General features: G+C 34.9%; 1 protein-coding gene across 2 annotated transcripts in view; it reads left to right on the top strand.

Moving 5' to 3' along the window:
- The window catches only part of LOC145241452 (mitogen-activated protein kinase kinase kinase 4-like), a 145,847-nt gene extending 143,151 nt beyond the window's left edge, over positions 1-2,696 (top strand). For both annotated transcript variants that reach the window (XM_080104428.1, XM_080104427.1), the window contains exon 23: positions 1,707-2,696. In XM_080104428.1, the coding sequence (XP_079960554.1) occupies positions 1,707-1,751 (45 nt within the window). In that variant the 3' untranslated portion in view covers positions 1,752-2,696. The remainder of the gene's footprint in view (positions 1-1,706) is intronic.
- The last annotated feature ends 13,389 nt before the right edge of the window (positions 2,697-16,085 follow it).

Below are 16,085 nucleotides of genomic sequence, written 5' to 3'. Positions count from 1 at the left end.
TTACAAATATATGATATCTTCTTCTCTCTATATATAAAATGAACCTATTTTTTCCCCATATGATTTTGACCTTAATAGGATTAAAAATCAAGGCATTTCATGCAAATGTAATATGCACCAACTGCAGCACAAGGTCTGAGGTGTGTTATAGGCATATTACCTTTCCACTTCCTCGATAATCATAGATTCCTATATTTTTTCTGGTGAGAGTTCACTGCTACAATCGGTTAAAATCAATGGAAGTAGTAAAATCTTTTCTCTCTAATTGATTCCTCCTTCCCCCGCCACCACTTACACCATTTCCGGGATTGTTCACAAGGGACAGTTACGAAGGAACGCCGGTTTGGGTTTTCTTTACTTCGTAGTTGCTTAAAAAACTGGAATGGAATTTTACCGTGCCTTTCCGTTCTATGCTTCCTATTGGGTGAAACGCACCACAAAATTAACCAATACTGACATTCCCACAAACATTAATTCTTATCTAACGCTTACTTTTACGCTGCTTAATTTTTTCCCAATATTTTTACACTAAAAAAAGAATGATTCTTTCCATCTTTTTTTTCCCCCTAAAATAAACATATACAACATCATTTCCATTTTATTTCGTTTTGTAGTTGCTTAAAAAAACTGGGATGGAATTTTAATGTTCCTTTACGTTCTATGCTTTCTACTGGGTGAAACGCACCATGGACTTAACCGAATCGAAGGGTTATTTATGCCATTTTTTCACTTTTCGCTGTGTTTTTTTGTTTTTGTTTTTCCGAAGACATTCATAATTTTTTTTCACTTATTTTTGTTTTTAAAGAAGTTTTACGTTTGTTCGCTGTTTTTTTTTGTTTTGGTTTTTCAATTTCTTTAGGAAGTTTAACATCGTTTCTTTTTTTAATATTTAAATAGGGTTATTACTTTGTTTATTCTTTACTTTACCCTCCCCCCTCCTACACACATACACACACCTCCAAACACCCGAGCAACACTGGGTACCCCCGCTAGTTATCTTATATTACAAAATCGTACTCGACGCGAACACGACAATAAATAATACTTTTTTTTTCTTCAAAATCTTTTGTTCATTTGTGCAAAAAAGTATACTTAAAAAATAACAGAATTTTTCCTTTCTATTTATTTACTTCAAAAAACCTTCGGGCCAAACATACATGACTGAGGCCCATATTGAGAAATACACACTGACTACAACGTTGAAGCATCATTTATTTTTAAAGAAAACAAAAATGGTATTTCCCAATCTGTTCGTTTTCCTTTCGTCAGGAACCAGTGTTTCATTTTGTGTGGATGCCTTTTGGTTGTTGTAAATCTTTTACGGATTTTATTGTCACATGTAAACAAATGGTAAATGTTAGTTACTATTTAGGAAGGAGAAAATCTATTGTACTTTTTGCAGGATACTTTTATCAAAAATAAACAAAATAAGTCGTGTAAGTACGCACCGAATGTTGTCACAAGTAAGCTACGACTGGGCAACGCCGGTTAACGGGTCCTGCTAGTAATTTAATAAATCCTATTTTTACTTGTAATTATTTTCTAGTGAATTATTTTTCATAGTTTTTGGAATTTATACTAATTTCAACATGACATATAAGCATGTAATGTTTTCACCTGAAATGAGTTAGTTTAGAAGATAACCAATCTACAGAAGTACTCAAATGTTATTACTGTTTTTAATTTTCTAAAATTTTTCTTTTTAGGTTTCCGATGAAGATATGAACCTTGGAGAAGTTTCCAACAAATAGAAATGGTTGATATTATTCCAACCACCAACAGACATTCCATATACTTTTTTTTTCTGTTTTTACCAGTGAATTTCCTTTTTTCTTTTTTTTTTTTTTTTTTTTTTTGTATGAAATAGAAAAAAAATTATTCCAAATTCGTGATTCACAGGTAAACACTCGTTTCCTAGACAGATAAAACCTGTCTAGATTAATGTTATTCTTCTATCCAATGGATACATTTTAAAAAAAGAAATAATTCTTGGTTTCCACCAATCACTGCCAAGTTATCTAATATCAGACACAATGAAGGATCAAAAAAAAATGCCTTGCAGATCCCAAATTGTTGATGTTAAATTGCAACGTTTTTAGGTTTATTGTCGAGAACATTTTGGAGAACTTTTGGTTCTTGTCTACAGTTTACCTCCTATATTAAAAAAACAAAAAAGAAACTGTATGAAGTACCTGTGACAAAAGGAAAATATATCCCAAAAATTACGAAAACTGATCAAGTAGTTTTAATTTAATAAAGAAAATTATTTCTAAACGATTAACGAGAATTTCTAGACATAAATTATGCAAGTTTGAATTATTATTGAGTTATCTTTCTTTGTTTTTTATATAGATTGTTTTCAAAATGACGGACAAGACAGCTGCTCTTCTGTTACTGATAAAATTTTATTTTATTTAAAAACAAAACTATTTGATCAAATTGTGATTTTTGGAATATATGTTCGTTTTGTCTCAGATACGTACATCATACAGATTTTTTTTATTTGTTTTTTTTTTATATGGGTGAATTCTGAATGAGAACCTGCGTTTTTTGGGTTTTTTTTTTTGTTAGTATTTAACACATGTTAACTTGTAATGTCGATTTGACATTCATTTAAAAAAAGTCTTGATTCTTTTTTGTTTTTTGTCAAAAGACAGGACTGTTGAAGATGTATATAAAGATATTTTTTAAATTGTTATCAGTTTTATTTTGCTCCTTAAACCACATAAAATCAATTGCAAATCAGTGCCTAAATCCTGTTGAACCCCCTCCCCATCCCCCTTCCCGCTGAAATGAATGGTTGCTATTATAAATGATGAGGAATTGAAACAGGGTTGCGACTAGCCAATGGCAATGGTACTTATGAGCTATACAGAAAATGCTGGAAGCTGCCAAATGAAATGTTCTTTTTTTCCCTTTTTTCTTTCTTCTTTTTTAAACATATTTTTGTCAGTATAAACATATTTCAATGAAAAATTGAGAAATTAAACAATATGCTTGAATAATGTTGGAGAATTTTTATGGAACTTTTAGAAAACTCAAAAAAAAAAAAAAAAAACCTTTGTTATGAGGTAGATATTTACATGCTGCCTACCTTAGCATGATGTGACACAATCAGAAAGTAGAGATGGCCAGCCAGTGCCCCTAAAGGAGGGTCACTCTGGCCTGGTAAAAATTGCCTGGGCATCCCCATTGGCATTCCTCAGGTGGCAAGGCCTGGGAGGGTGGACCTCCTAGGTAATACCCAGGCAGCATACCTCAGTCTTACAGGTTTCTACCCGTCTCCAAGCAATCGAAACATCAAGGAGACTCATTCTCATCAATATATATGAGAGTATTTATTTAGTAAACTTATCTTTTGTTATAAAATTTATGAATAAATATTTATTTTTTTAAATAGTTTTTTGATTTAAGGATTTTTTTTTGTTCAAATCCAGATAAACATGTGATTTTTTTATATAATAAAGCAATGATAGCAAACAAATATTTTTATTTTTTTGATAAGGCATTCAGTGTTTTGGCACCTTCTGGAATTTTCTGTAAACCACTTGGACGATTTCAATGATTGCACGATCCTTATACAGCATCAGTACAGAAAATCTGAAATCAAGATTAATTTCCCAACTCAGGGGATCATGCTCTTTCCCCTCCCCAATTGATTTGTGTTTGTCCAGTATAATGGGATTAAAATAATGTATTTTAGGTAAAAATATTACATACTTATGTGTCATGTTGAAATTAGTAAAATTCTAAAAAAATGATGGAGTAGAAAATAATTTAAAAAAAACAAACAAAAAAACTTGAAAATAAAATAATTTTTAAATTTTAAAAAGAAAATTAAATTAAAAAAAAATTGCTGCTTCTATATTGCTAGCTTCTATATTACTAGCCTGGGTGCCCGGTGTTGCCCGGGTGTTTGTAGGTGTGTGTTGAGCAAAAAAAAAAAAAAGTTGTACTAGACAGGCAGACTGGAACCCGTGACACGAAGGCGGAAAAGAAAGTGGAAATGTGTGTAAGGATGTTGGTTGAGCAAAAAAAAAAAAAAAAGGAAAATTGCAAGTGCAAAAAAAAAAAAGTTGTAGTAGGCAGGCAGGCTCCAACCTGTACCGTGAAGGAGGAAAAGAAAGTGAAAAAAAAAAAAGTGATGTGTTAGCTGTTGTGCCCATCACCAAACCGAAAGTGACGTAGGTTTCATTTATCGCTAGACAATCCAAAAGAGGTGATGACTTTTTCCCTGTAGAAAAGTGCCCAGTTGAGGGTGAAGGAATTAATGTTTTTGGCCAATATTTGTCGTCCAAAGGGTTGAGCTTCAAACTGATGCTGATCTCATGAAAATTCGTCGCCTTTGTCAAAAGTTTTTGCAAGACATACATACATTTAAACAGACAGGTGAGATTTATGTCTATATTATAACAAAAAATATTGAATTTTAAGTGAAATAAATGCTACCTTTGTAATTAATTACAAAAATCTGTAAGGTAGAAAAATAATTATTAATGAAAAAAAATTTGTAAAATGAAGCGAAATCACTGTTATGCTTACTAAAAAAAAAGAGATAAGTTGACAGAGGAGATAATTACGTTCTGTCGCTTACATCACGTAATGAACATAATTCCAAATGTCAGACAAATTTTATTTCTCATCTAAACTTTATTGAAAACTGTTTTTCACTCATAATTATTCTTCTACCTTATCGTTTTATGTAATTTTTGGATATGTTACTATTTGCAACATGACAATTATGTAGGTACCATTTATTTTACTTGAAATTCAATATTTGTTTTGTTATTATAATATAGAAGCACCAAAATTTTTTTTTTTTTTTTTTACCTCCCAAGTATATTGCCACTTGGAATGTAAGGGGCTACTATTTGGAATTTCAAGAGTCTATAGGGAGATGAGTGATGAGATGTCTGTTCATATTACATTTAAACTTGTGCAGGTTAGTAGAGTCAGGAAACAAGGAAGGAATTCTTAAATGTAGCAGTCAGAGGGAAGAAACTGTTAGAGTAGAAGGCTTTCAAGCATCTAAGGATCTTAACAGTGAAAAGTTGCAATTTTGCTGGTTGTTGAGTCAGTCTGAAATATGTACATTGTGAGGCACAAGTGTTAAAAGTTCATCCGAGCACATTCCATTAAAATACTTGTAAAACATTACAAAAAAAATTATGAGTGAAAATAAAAAAATCTTAAAATCCAGGAGAGATAACTGCATTTTAGGATAAATATTATGGCCAAATAATTGTCTAGTTCTCTTCCACTGCAAGAACTTAGACTGTACAGTTGGAAAGTGGGATTGAAAAGACAGCGCCCTTGAGGAAGGGGTACTCTGCTCTGCAAAAAGTGCCTGGGCAGCCCTGTCGGTATTCCCCTGTAAGGGCACCTCAGGCGATTAGCAATAGACTAACCCCTTCTCAAAGAAAAAAGGCAAAGCCTAGGAGGGTGGACCTCCTAGAACTGCACAGAACTAAACTCCCATCACAAAATCAACAGTGACCGGATCTTTACAGGACTGGTTTGATCCCTGTTGATTTTGTAGGCCCAGGATAAAACAAAATAATTGTAATCACCATTTCAAAATAGAAAATATTAAACCTTTATAATCTGATTTTGGAAAAAAAAAAAAAAAAAAATGTTTTTTAAATGTTTTATATCTTTTAAATTTTTATTAATTTTTTTTTATTAATGACATTAATATATGACTCGTAAGTATGCAATTGTTTTTACCTAAATGCATTTTTAGAAATCTCATACTGCACAAGCAAAAGATTTAAACAGAAATCCTACTTTATTCTGAATAAAAAAAAAAATCAAAATCAAATCTACTATCCCTGATAAAAATGCCATTGTCCCCTTTCCCTTCTTCCCATTGTTTTTTCTCCTGATTCAATTCTTGTAAAGAAAATATTTACATTTTTTTTGCAAAGATAATTCAATGAAGGATGATATGTATTAAAAAAAAAAAAAAAATCGGTTTTGCAATAAAATCAATCGGATGTTTTACAAAATGTTGAAATTTAAATTGCATAAATATTCCCTTTTTATTGCTTTATTTTTCTTTTAATGTTTTTTTTTTTCTTTTTCTTGATTTAATGTCATTTTTTTCCTTGGTTAAATGTTTTCTGAAGTTTTGCAAATTCTGTCTTCATTTCTCATGGTTCATCGGACCAACAATCTCTAAATTCCACCCTGTTATGTTGTCTGGTCACTTGCTTCCAGGTATTTTGTAAATTTATAAATAACTACTCTGACTTGTGTCCTAGTACTGACCATAAAACCTGCGGAAGCCAAACAGGAAATCTGTTGTAATGATGTCATAGGGTTTATTTCTGAAAACAGTGAAATGCAAATGTTTTTTACTAAAGATTCATTCGAAGTGAAATTGATGGTGAGGTGTTAAGGAGACGAAAATAAGGTGAAAATTTTGTCATTCTTTATTTTTCATCTAAAAGAAATGAAATATTGATCTAGACCAAATATTTAAAGCAAAAAAAAAAAAAAAATAATAAAATTATTTAAAATAAAACTTCCTTTTTTTTTTCTATAAAGCAAAGACAAAATTGTCCATAATCAGTGAATAATCAGAGGCACTTGTGCATTTTAGTTATTGTAGACAATATATTTTTTTTCATTTTTGAAGAGCTCCACTGAGAACCAGGGTAGAAAATTCAAGAAGATTACAAAATGTCACACTTTTCAGTAATGACTGTTTAAATCTATTTATAAATTTTAATGATTATATTTTATTTATTACAAAAAGTCACCCTCCTCCGTTGTAGATTTTCATATGACAACTTTCATTTATTCTAGAATTTCTTCTTGGAGAAACTTTTCATTAAAAAGTGTTTAAAAAAAACAAAAAAAAAAAACTTATATTTTCATGCTAAACTTTAACATTTTCAAAGAAATTCTTTGAAAAACTAAGATCTTCTTGAATGGTCTTCCCCTATTCCGGATGAAGTTCTTCAAAAAGAAAAAAAATTAAAAAAAAATTATCCACAATAATAAAATGCACAGGTACCGATTCAGAATTTTTGTATGAACTTTTTTGTTGTATTAGTGATTCCCACCAAAGGTGAATGTGAATTATTTTCCCTTTATCTATAAATATAAAAGCGAAAACACCTGGGCAACGCCGGATACCCCTCGCTAGTTTCATATAAAGTGAAAAGACAAGATAACTCACGGATCAGGAAAGACAACTCTTCTGTAGTTGCAAAAAAGTTATTTGTTCTGGTCCTAATTCTGGGCCCATCAAAAGATACTGAAATGAATAAAGTGAAAACTTTTCTTTTTCCATTAATGTTCGTAGGCATCATCCACAATAGTAAGCTGAAGAAAATGTTTTACGAAGGATGCCCTTCTTTGCACAACGCTATTTCATAATTAATTACTAAGCATATCACCAACCAAGTTAAATAGTCCACACTCTACCAAGTCAGCAGTTATGACAGCCAACACAAGCAAAGTTAAAAGTTTACATCAGGCATTTGTATGCATTTTACAGACTAGAGTATATGCCATATTCATCCTTTGAGTAGACTGACTATTGGTTCAACTGCTTATTGGGTATTTACAGCTAACCTCCATATCTAGGAATTGGATGATGAACTGCCTCCTTAAGTAAGACACTTTATCAAATCTCCAATACTAACTATTACTACGATACTATCACATTGATTACTGTACACTTAATAACCCTTATCCCTGAGTGGCTTCCGGGCCTTGATAAGTGGTGACTACCTTGTAAGAAAAAAAAAAAGTCGCTTCACACTGTAACTGAAGTTATCTTCTATATATATATATATATATATATATAAAAGGCAAAATGTATGTGACCATTTTGTGTATGTCTCGCAAAGGCTTCTTTTGCACATGCTCCCGGGGTCATTACTATTGTTTAAAACTGTTTATATAGGTCCTATATCATAATATCTAGGATTTGGGAACGTGGGTCGTCTCTAGATTTATTTACATCGACTTTTATGAGATTCGCGCTATTTCGCACTGTCCCCTGTTTGTCCTGCATTTTAGTATAAATACAGTGAAATTAAATTAAAACGTTGTGTTCTCGGCTTTCGCGCTGCTTTCCCTCCTTCCCACCATCATCTGGGGGGAAGTGAAAACTAAAAATAACGATCCCACGATGACCTCATTTAGCGTCTTCCTGTCAATCAAACCTCTTTTACTAGCTTTATAAGCCTTAACTTAACATGCTAATCAATTACTCTCACTCGTGGTTGAGACGGTTAAGTAGTTGGCTTTGGTCTCCACCTCCGCGTCAAGTCTTCCGGGTTCAATCCCTCTTCCCGACCAAAACTATTTTATTTTTTATTTTACACCTTTAAACACCTGGTCAATGTTTTTTTTTTTTTATTACTTCGCTTATTCTTTAGTTTACCCCTCCCTCATACACAGATTTATTTATGCCATTTTTTTCCGTTTTGTTTTGGGTTTTTTTTTTTTTTTTTTTTTTTTTTTACATCGTCTTTTTTATAATTATTATTATTAATTACCTCCCCCTACACACACCTACAAACACCCGGGCAACGCCGGCCCCCCCCAGTCTATCTATCTGTATATATAAAGCAAAAATGTATGTATGTATGTACGCTTCTCCTCGATGTCCACAAAAGGCTTCTTTCAGAGAAGCGCTCGCTCGCTTCACAACTTCTTAAAACTTTTAATATCATCTATAAATTGTAATATCTCACACGTAACCACGGAGCTCGCCTGTCTATTTAATTTTATTGACTTTCAAATGTTAATTATTCCACATTTCCCGTATCGGCACGCGTTACATTCGGTTTTCGGTATAAACAAAAAGCGAAACTCGACTCTAAATCACCGGCCCAGAGCCAGTGGTCTCTAGAGAGCTAAGTAAAGTTTGTTCAATGTCGACTTTGTCATATCAGACGGTAGCTTTCATTTCAGGACGAGACACTCCCCCTATTAAACAGGGAGCTGGTTTTCCCCGAACTTAGTTAAAACAAACAAACCGATTTATTTATTTAAAAACTGTCCCGCACAAAATCGTAACTGCTGAATAGCTATCGCGGTCACGTCAATCAAAAATGCGCACCTGTTTTTTTTTTGTTTTTTTTTCACACTTTACTATTTTCCAACTGCGCGTCGTCAAGGCTTCATTTTTTTTTTTTCATAGGCACCTGTTTTTTTTTTTTACTATGTGCGTCAAGGCTTCTGGTTTTTTTCAAACACACCTACAAAACCCGGGTAACGCTGGGTACCCCTCGCTAGTGTATATATATAAAAGCGAAAATGTGTGTGTATGTATGTATGTTTATATGTGTGTCCGCTAAAAACTTTCGACATACAGAACAAAAATTCACAAACTTGGTATCATATTGAAGCTTCATCCTTCGCCCGAAAAATTGGCCAAAAACGTTAATTTTTCCACCCCGAAATCGACAATTTTCTACAGAGGCAACAAAAACCGTCCTATCGTGACGACAACCGGTTCTACGCATGCGTCAGATGACGTCATGACCTGATGTAGTTTAAATAGTTGAAGAACTGACTAAATTTCATGTATGTCGCTTTAGCTCAGTTGGTTAGCGCGTTGGTTCATTATCTAAACGTTTTGGGTTCGAATCGTGGTGTGAGATATCTTTTTTTTTTCTTTTTCGATTTTTTAAATTTAAATATTGAACCAGTGTTATTTAAGCCATTTTTCACATAACGTTCGTTTTTCTGTTTTTTTTTTTTTTTTTTTTTTTTTATACTTCGCTTATTCTAAGGTTTTCATTAACACCCCCACCCCCGACCACACACCCCAAAACACCCAGGTACCACTAGTGGTCAAGTTTGTCTCCGTCGCCGACTCTGTTTCCACTTTTGAATCAGCTTCTAAACTGTCACCTGGCCTGTCTGAGAAATATATTGCATTCAACAACAGCGTTTTCAAACAAAGAAAAAAAAAAGTCAAAGCTTAATTGGCTTTTCTTAACATAGAATGATTATTGCTTTCGACTTTACAAATAATAGTTACACACTGGCCTAATCATGCAATCAGGGGGCTGACAGTTTTCTTTCTTTAACCAAGTACTTCGTTTTTTCTGTCGTCAGTATTCGGGGAGATCAGCTTACAGAGACACGTGTACGCGTGGCAAACAGTCTTGCTCTCATCTTCTCACCTTCTTTTATCAATATCAGTTAGCTGCAACCCCCACTTCTCCCCATATGTTCACAAGTGGTGGTCAACCAATTAGCGGCCGCGCTTTTGTTCGGGAGGGGAGGAGGGGTCCAGTAATGTCCTGCCGAACTCTGAACGCCTGGTTGCAGAAGAAAAAGAAAAGAAAATAATAAAAAGCGACCTTTACAATTATTGAAGCAAAGGAAAGCAAAGGTTTTTCTCTCATCTTTTCTCCGCCACGTCCGTGAAGAATTAAATGTCTACACGCTAGGAATAAGAGATGCCACGTTCAATTAACACTCAACGGGTCTGCCCAGCATGTTCCTGGGTGGTCTCCCCTTCAACCTCTTGACAATGATCTCTATCGGCGGTCTATCAACATAAGTGTCTGTCTGTTGTGCCTAAGAATAATTTTTATGACTTTCACTCTGGCGTGGACATGTGTTTCGGCTATCCATTCTTGGGTGAGAGGGAGATCATTTTGATTATCTAGCAAGAAACATGTATTCTTTTTAAAACATCATCAACACCATCATCAGAATTCAACCATGTGAATTCCCCTGAAATCGTGTCAAGGGGATCACCCAGAATACAGCCAATTTCTTAATCAGCTAGCAAGGTTCGCCCGGCATTACCCGGCCCCTCATCGGGTCACATGTCACCCCTCACCTGTTTTGTCCTTTACTTCATAAATCACACCCAGGCAGCACTCTGTGTCCGGACAATCCATAACCGGAAATACTACAAGCTCTCTAATTGATTATTTCTTTAGTGGGAACGAGAGAGACAAAAAAAAAAAACAGTAACAAAACAATAACCAAAAATCACCGCTTACTCTAAAAACAAAAAAATAGAATTGAATGAGAATTTTGAAAAACAGAAAGGATAATTGTTCACTCGAAAGTCCAAGAGTCTTTCATGTAGATGTCAAACAAAAATCAACAATTGTTCTTCCTCTCGTCTTTCTTTTTCTCTTTTTGTGTATGTGCATGTATGTGGGATCTAGATCAGGTGATGGGAGAAATGACAATTCAATCAGGGACTAAGCATGTAATAAAAATGTCTTTCAGTTAACTATCAAAATGAGGGCTCTCACACCCCTTACATGTACGCGTCATTCTCCTAGTCCTTCTGTTACGTCCCTTTTCTTTTCATTTCCTGACAGTGTTCAACTTTAACCGCAGGTGTTAATGTTCCGGCTACCACCTCGGATATCTCCTTTGCAGGTGGCGTTCCCACCTAGACCTCGGTCCCCTCTATCAGAGACTGCAGCTCTTGTACTCTATTCTGATCTAGACATGGAGCACTCATTGGTATCCTCTCTTCATACATGTGCTCTCTTGTCTGTGTCTTACCCCACCTCCTTCTGCATCTTACCCATATCACTCATACTATTATCACCATATGATTATGATCCCAATGGTGTGCCTCCCCCCCTCTTTGGTTCTGTTCACCTACAGGACTTAAGTTCTCTGAGCCTTTTCCCTTCTGAAAGCGTGACGCACCCCCAGGGCAACATAATACTGCAATACCTAATCAATGGGGGCCACAGGCAACCTTAAATCATGTAGTAGCTCAACCTGTATTTTCCGTAATATGTCTCTTAACCTTCCCGGGGCCACTATACTGGGTGACAGGCTTCCTGATGACAACACATCTAACTGCGCACGTATATATTCCGAGAGTAATATCAGTGACTGTCCCACCGGCCATGGCCAACAATTTAAAATATGTCTACCTCAAATCGTTCAGTTCTTACAGTCCTGTCATTATTATGTCAGTTATATTGGTCACTTCTCTAAATATCTGCACCTGGAAAAATAATTCTCTCAAACCGACCCTGTCCGTGGTCACCTCCACCCTGGTGGAGACTCACAATACAGACTCACTATTTCGCCACCTGTGCTGGTACTTTCAGATCGCTCGTTATCGTTTCTAATTTCTCCTAATTGCTCTTATGCCTCCCTCGGACACTGTCCCAAATAATACATTGAGTGCTTTTCCCTCTATGGGTAGCACTGACATTTTCTGCAATGAGAAGGATGAGAATTTGGCCTTAGTTGTAGGTCCTTCCCTAATCTTTCTTCTCTTTTTATTTCCGCTGAGGAGACATCTAATCCTTAGTTATCTCCTCGCCTGCTCGGTCCAACCACATGTCACCGGACTAACTTGGCTTCCTAATCGTGGGTGCAGCTCTAGCAGTGTCAGAAATTTCGTGAAAATAGCGAATAATTCCACCCCATCTTTCCAAGCTTATAACTCCTCGAAAAATGCAATTCAAGCCCTAATTTTTTTTTTCAATTAAAGGAGCAAGGACCAAGATTTCATTAAAAAAAAAAAAAAAAAAAAAAAAGTTTTAAACTTCGGACTTTACAGGTAAAATTCTAAAAGAACACTATGTTTATTTTGTTCTAAATTTGAATATATTATGTATTGACCTTTTCTCTTCAATTTGTGAGTAAATAATTATGTACTCATCGGGTTTTAAATTAATTATTATTAGACATTTACAAAATGGGAGGCGTGAATTATTCGACCCCTGTCTTTCCAAGCTTATAACTCCTCGAAAAATGTAATTCAAGCCCTAATTTTTTTTTCAATTAAAGGAGCAAGGACCAAGGTTCCATTAAAGAAAGAAAGAAAAAAAAAAACAAATAACGTGGTTTAAAAAAAAGGTTTTAAACTTCAAACTTTACAGGTAAAATTCTAAAAGAACACTATGTTTTTTTTTTTTTAAATTTGAATATATTATGTATTGACCTTTTCTCTTCAATTTGTGAGTAAATTAATTATTTACTATCGGGTTACTAAATTAAGTATTTACTTTTTAATAGACACTTAAAAATTGGGATAGGGGGGGGGGTCGTGAATTAAAAAAAAAAAAACGTTTGTCTAAAATATTATATTCGATTTATTGGAAAGAACATAAAATTTCACATTGACCCTGAAAATATCGTAAAAATAGAATCAATAGAAAAATTTTGATAGATTTTTAAAATTTAAAAATTGAAAAATATTGAGTTTAAAAATTGAAAAATATTGAGTTCGGAAAATTCATTACTGTTTAAAAAAAAAAAAAATATTTCTATTACTTTTAAAACAACTGTAATAGTTTATTTTGGAAGTATAATCCATAAAGAAAATAAATAACCCACTTTTAACAGAGAAATTCCGAGATTTTTATATTGTATTCGCAGTTTCGTGTTAGGGGTGTCAAAAATTCCTACAAAAATTCTACTGCAGCTCTGTCCCACTGCAATATCACCACTGCCTACTCAGAGTAAATGTGGTACTCTGGTGGCTGTAAGGACCCGAACCAAGCATGTCTTGGTCAAGTCGCATCTCCACAGTGATTCACCTATCTCCGAGTGCTTCGAGGACATTCTACCTCACTGTTACGCAGTCAAAATTCGAATTGCCCTCAGTACCGTCGGTTTCGAATCCGACTGAGGTGCTGAAAAACGTCTACGTCAATAGCTACCCTCCAGCGGAACAGTCGATAAGAAAAGGATAAAATTGAGAACACAGTGTCTCTATTTCTTTTGTATCCACCTTAAAAAAAATCGGCACAACACCGCACGGCGCACCGGTACCGTCAGTTTCGATTTTCCTTCAGGCCGAGTATAATTTTTTTCCTTTCCCGGTCTCCCACTAGTTTTCGTTTAACACTCGTATTTATAATTCATCTTGGGGCCAGTTTTTTTTTTTTTTTTTCTTTTTTTCTAAAAGCAAAAAGTCAAAACAACGATTCCTTCGACACATCAAAACAACGTCACTGTCGGATGCTATCTCTCATATACTATCGACCGTTGTTTAACGTTCGGTAACCGTCTTTCCCTTACGTTTTCCTGCCATGAATCATAGCCCCATCGGACCGACAGTTCTACTTCCCGGAGGATCAGTGAAATTTGTATTTCCTTTCCCACGTTTATTCACCATCCCTTTTTAACAACCTTTGTAGGCTATTTAATCGGTAGCTTAAACGCTTCCTATCGCCTTCAAGCGATTCAATTACTTCGTCCTCCTCCCAAAAGTAAAAGTGCTGATAACATCAAGTTGTTCTCTTGACACTCCAAAACTACCCCCCCCCCATTTATTTCAGTTTTCTCTCAATTGGGAGAATCTCAGGCAAAGTCTTTCTTATTCGACAGTTTAAACACTTCCACTCTACTTTCAAATTAATACATTTGGTTAAATCGCCTCTTTCTACAATAAGTCTCCGGCCAAATCAGTCGTCTTATTCGACAGTTTAAATCCCTCCAAGACACTTTCGCTCAATACGCAACTTTCTCAGGCTAAATTACTCTCTCCGTTTGCCAATTTAATTACTGCGAGATGCTTCTAAATTACTTACTACTCTTCTCTGTTATTCAAGGCGGCCTTTTTTGTTTTTTTTTTGTTTAGAATTCCCAGTTTTAGTCCCTAGCAACCTCCAAAGGTCGGTCCGTGACAATCTGCCAACAGTGTGCATAGATGGGGACCCTCCCTGCACCCACAGAGAAAACAATTGCACTACATTACATTACAACCCGGAGATGTCGCCCCAAACTCCAGTCTCTATCCTACCCACCCCCACTAGTCCTTGGTGGAAGGATGTCACACTACTCCTAAGATGGGGAGTCCCTTGCTCCCCTCAATGGCAGCCTCGGTTCACTTCTCCCCATTTGCTGCAGCCAGGAGATAGGTATTGGATACTCTTCCTCCCATTCGCTCGACTCCTCAGCTAACTCTGTGGACGTCTCTACAGGGGTCGTCTCTCTTGTCTTAAACTGTCGCTCGGTGTCGTCCCTATAGTCGTCCGGAAATCTGTCCTCATCTCGCGTTTGACAGCCCCGGGATCTTTTATCTTTTTATCTGTCTCTTTCGTGTTTCTTGCGTGGGTGGGTGGGGGAGAGATCATTTTGATTATCTAGCAAGAAACGTATTCTTTTTAAAACATCATCAACACCATCATCAGAATTCAACCATGCGAATTCCTCTGAAATCGTGTTAAGGGGACCACCCAGAATACAGGCGATTTCTTAATCAGCTAGCAAGGTTTGACTGGCATCACCCAGCCTCTCATCGGGTCACATATTATAAAGTTGTGATTTTAAAAAATATATCCATATGACTTTGGTGCATCAGCTTGAGTTTCTTTCAACTATACTCGAAACCGAAACCAAAATTTATGAAGAATTCTTGGTAAAATTATTTATTATAGGAAATGTGAATCCATAATTAAACAACAGTAACTTGGATGCAATCGTGATATGCAAAATAAATAACACATATGCTATCGTATTAATATTTAGTATTGTTAAATCATAAAAACCTCACTCCTTTCCTACTACTAACCCTAAGTACGGGTGGCAATATGAAAAATATAGCAATTACATGTGATTTTATGATTTTGCTGATCGGCCTTAGAATTAGTGGTAAAAATTACTTAACTGCTTAAAAAGTTATAGTGTACCGAAATGGGATCAGTTTACATCATATTTATATGCACAGTTGAACCCCACACTCTAAATTCTAAAATAACATTTCAGTATGTTCACATATAATCGCCTAAAAAAGTAGAATCTCATGTTTAGGGTATTTTAAATGTAAATGAAAGTTGTTTTTGTTTTTTTTAAGTTAACAAACTTCTCAATGTTCGCCTTTCCAAAGTTTTGATAAACTTGTGAGATTTTCATCTATATTTTCACTTGTGCCAAAACCAAACAAAATATAAGGAAACATGAAATATTTCAAAGGATGTGCTGATCATACAAAACCAGCACCAGAAAAAAAATTCAAGCATGTTAAATATGATATTAAAGTGTGAAGCCTCTAATAAACACCAGATAGCTATTTATCAAATAGGTGCAAAAAGCTTTTTAAAATCTGTGATATTGAATAGACAAGTGACCTCTAGAATATTTACTTAGCTTACAATAAACTAATAAAA

The sequence above is a fragment of the Euprymna scolopes genome, chromosome 20 (assembly GCF_053919585.1).
Source record: "Euprymna scolopes isolate OS-2025 chromosome 20, ASM5391958v1, whole genome shotgun sequence".
NCBI lineage: Eukaryota > Metazoa > Mollusca > Cephalopoda > Sepiida > Sepiolidae > Euprymna > Euprymna scolopes.
The sequence above is the reverse complement of the archived record's forward strand: the minus strand, read 5'-3'. Positions and strand labels throughout refer to the sequence as shown.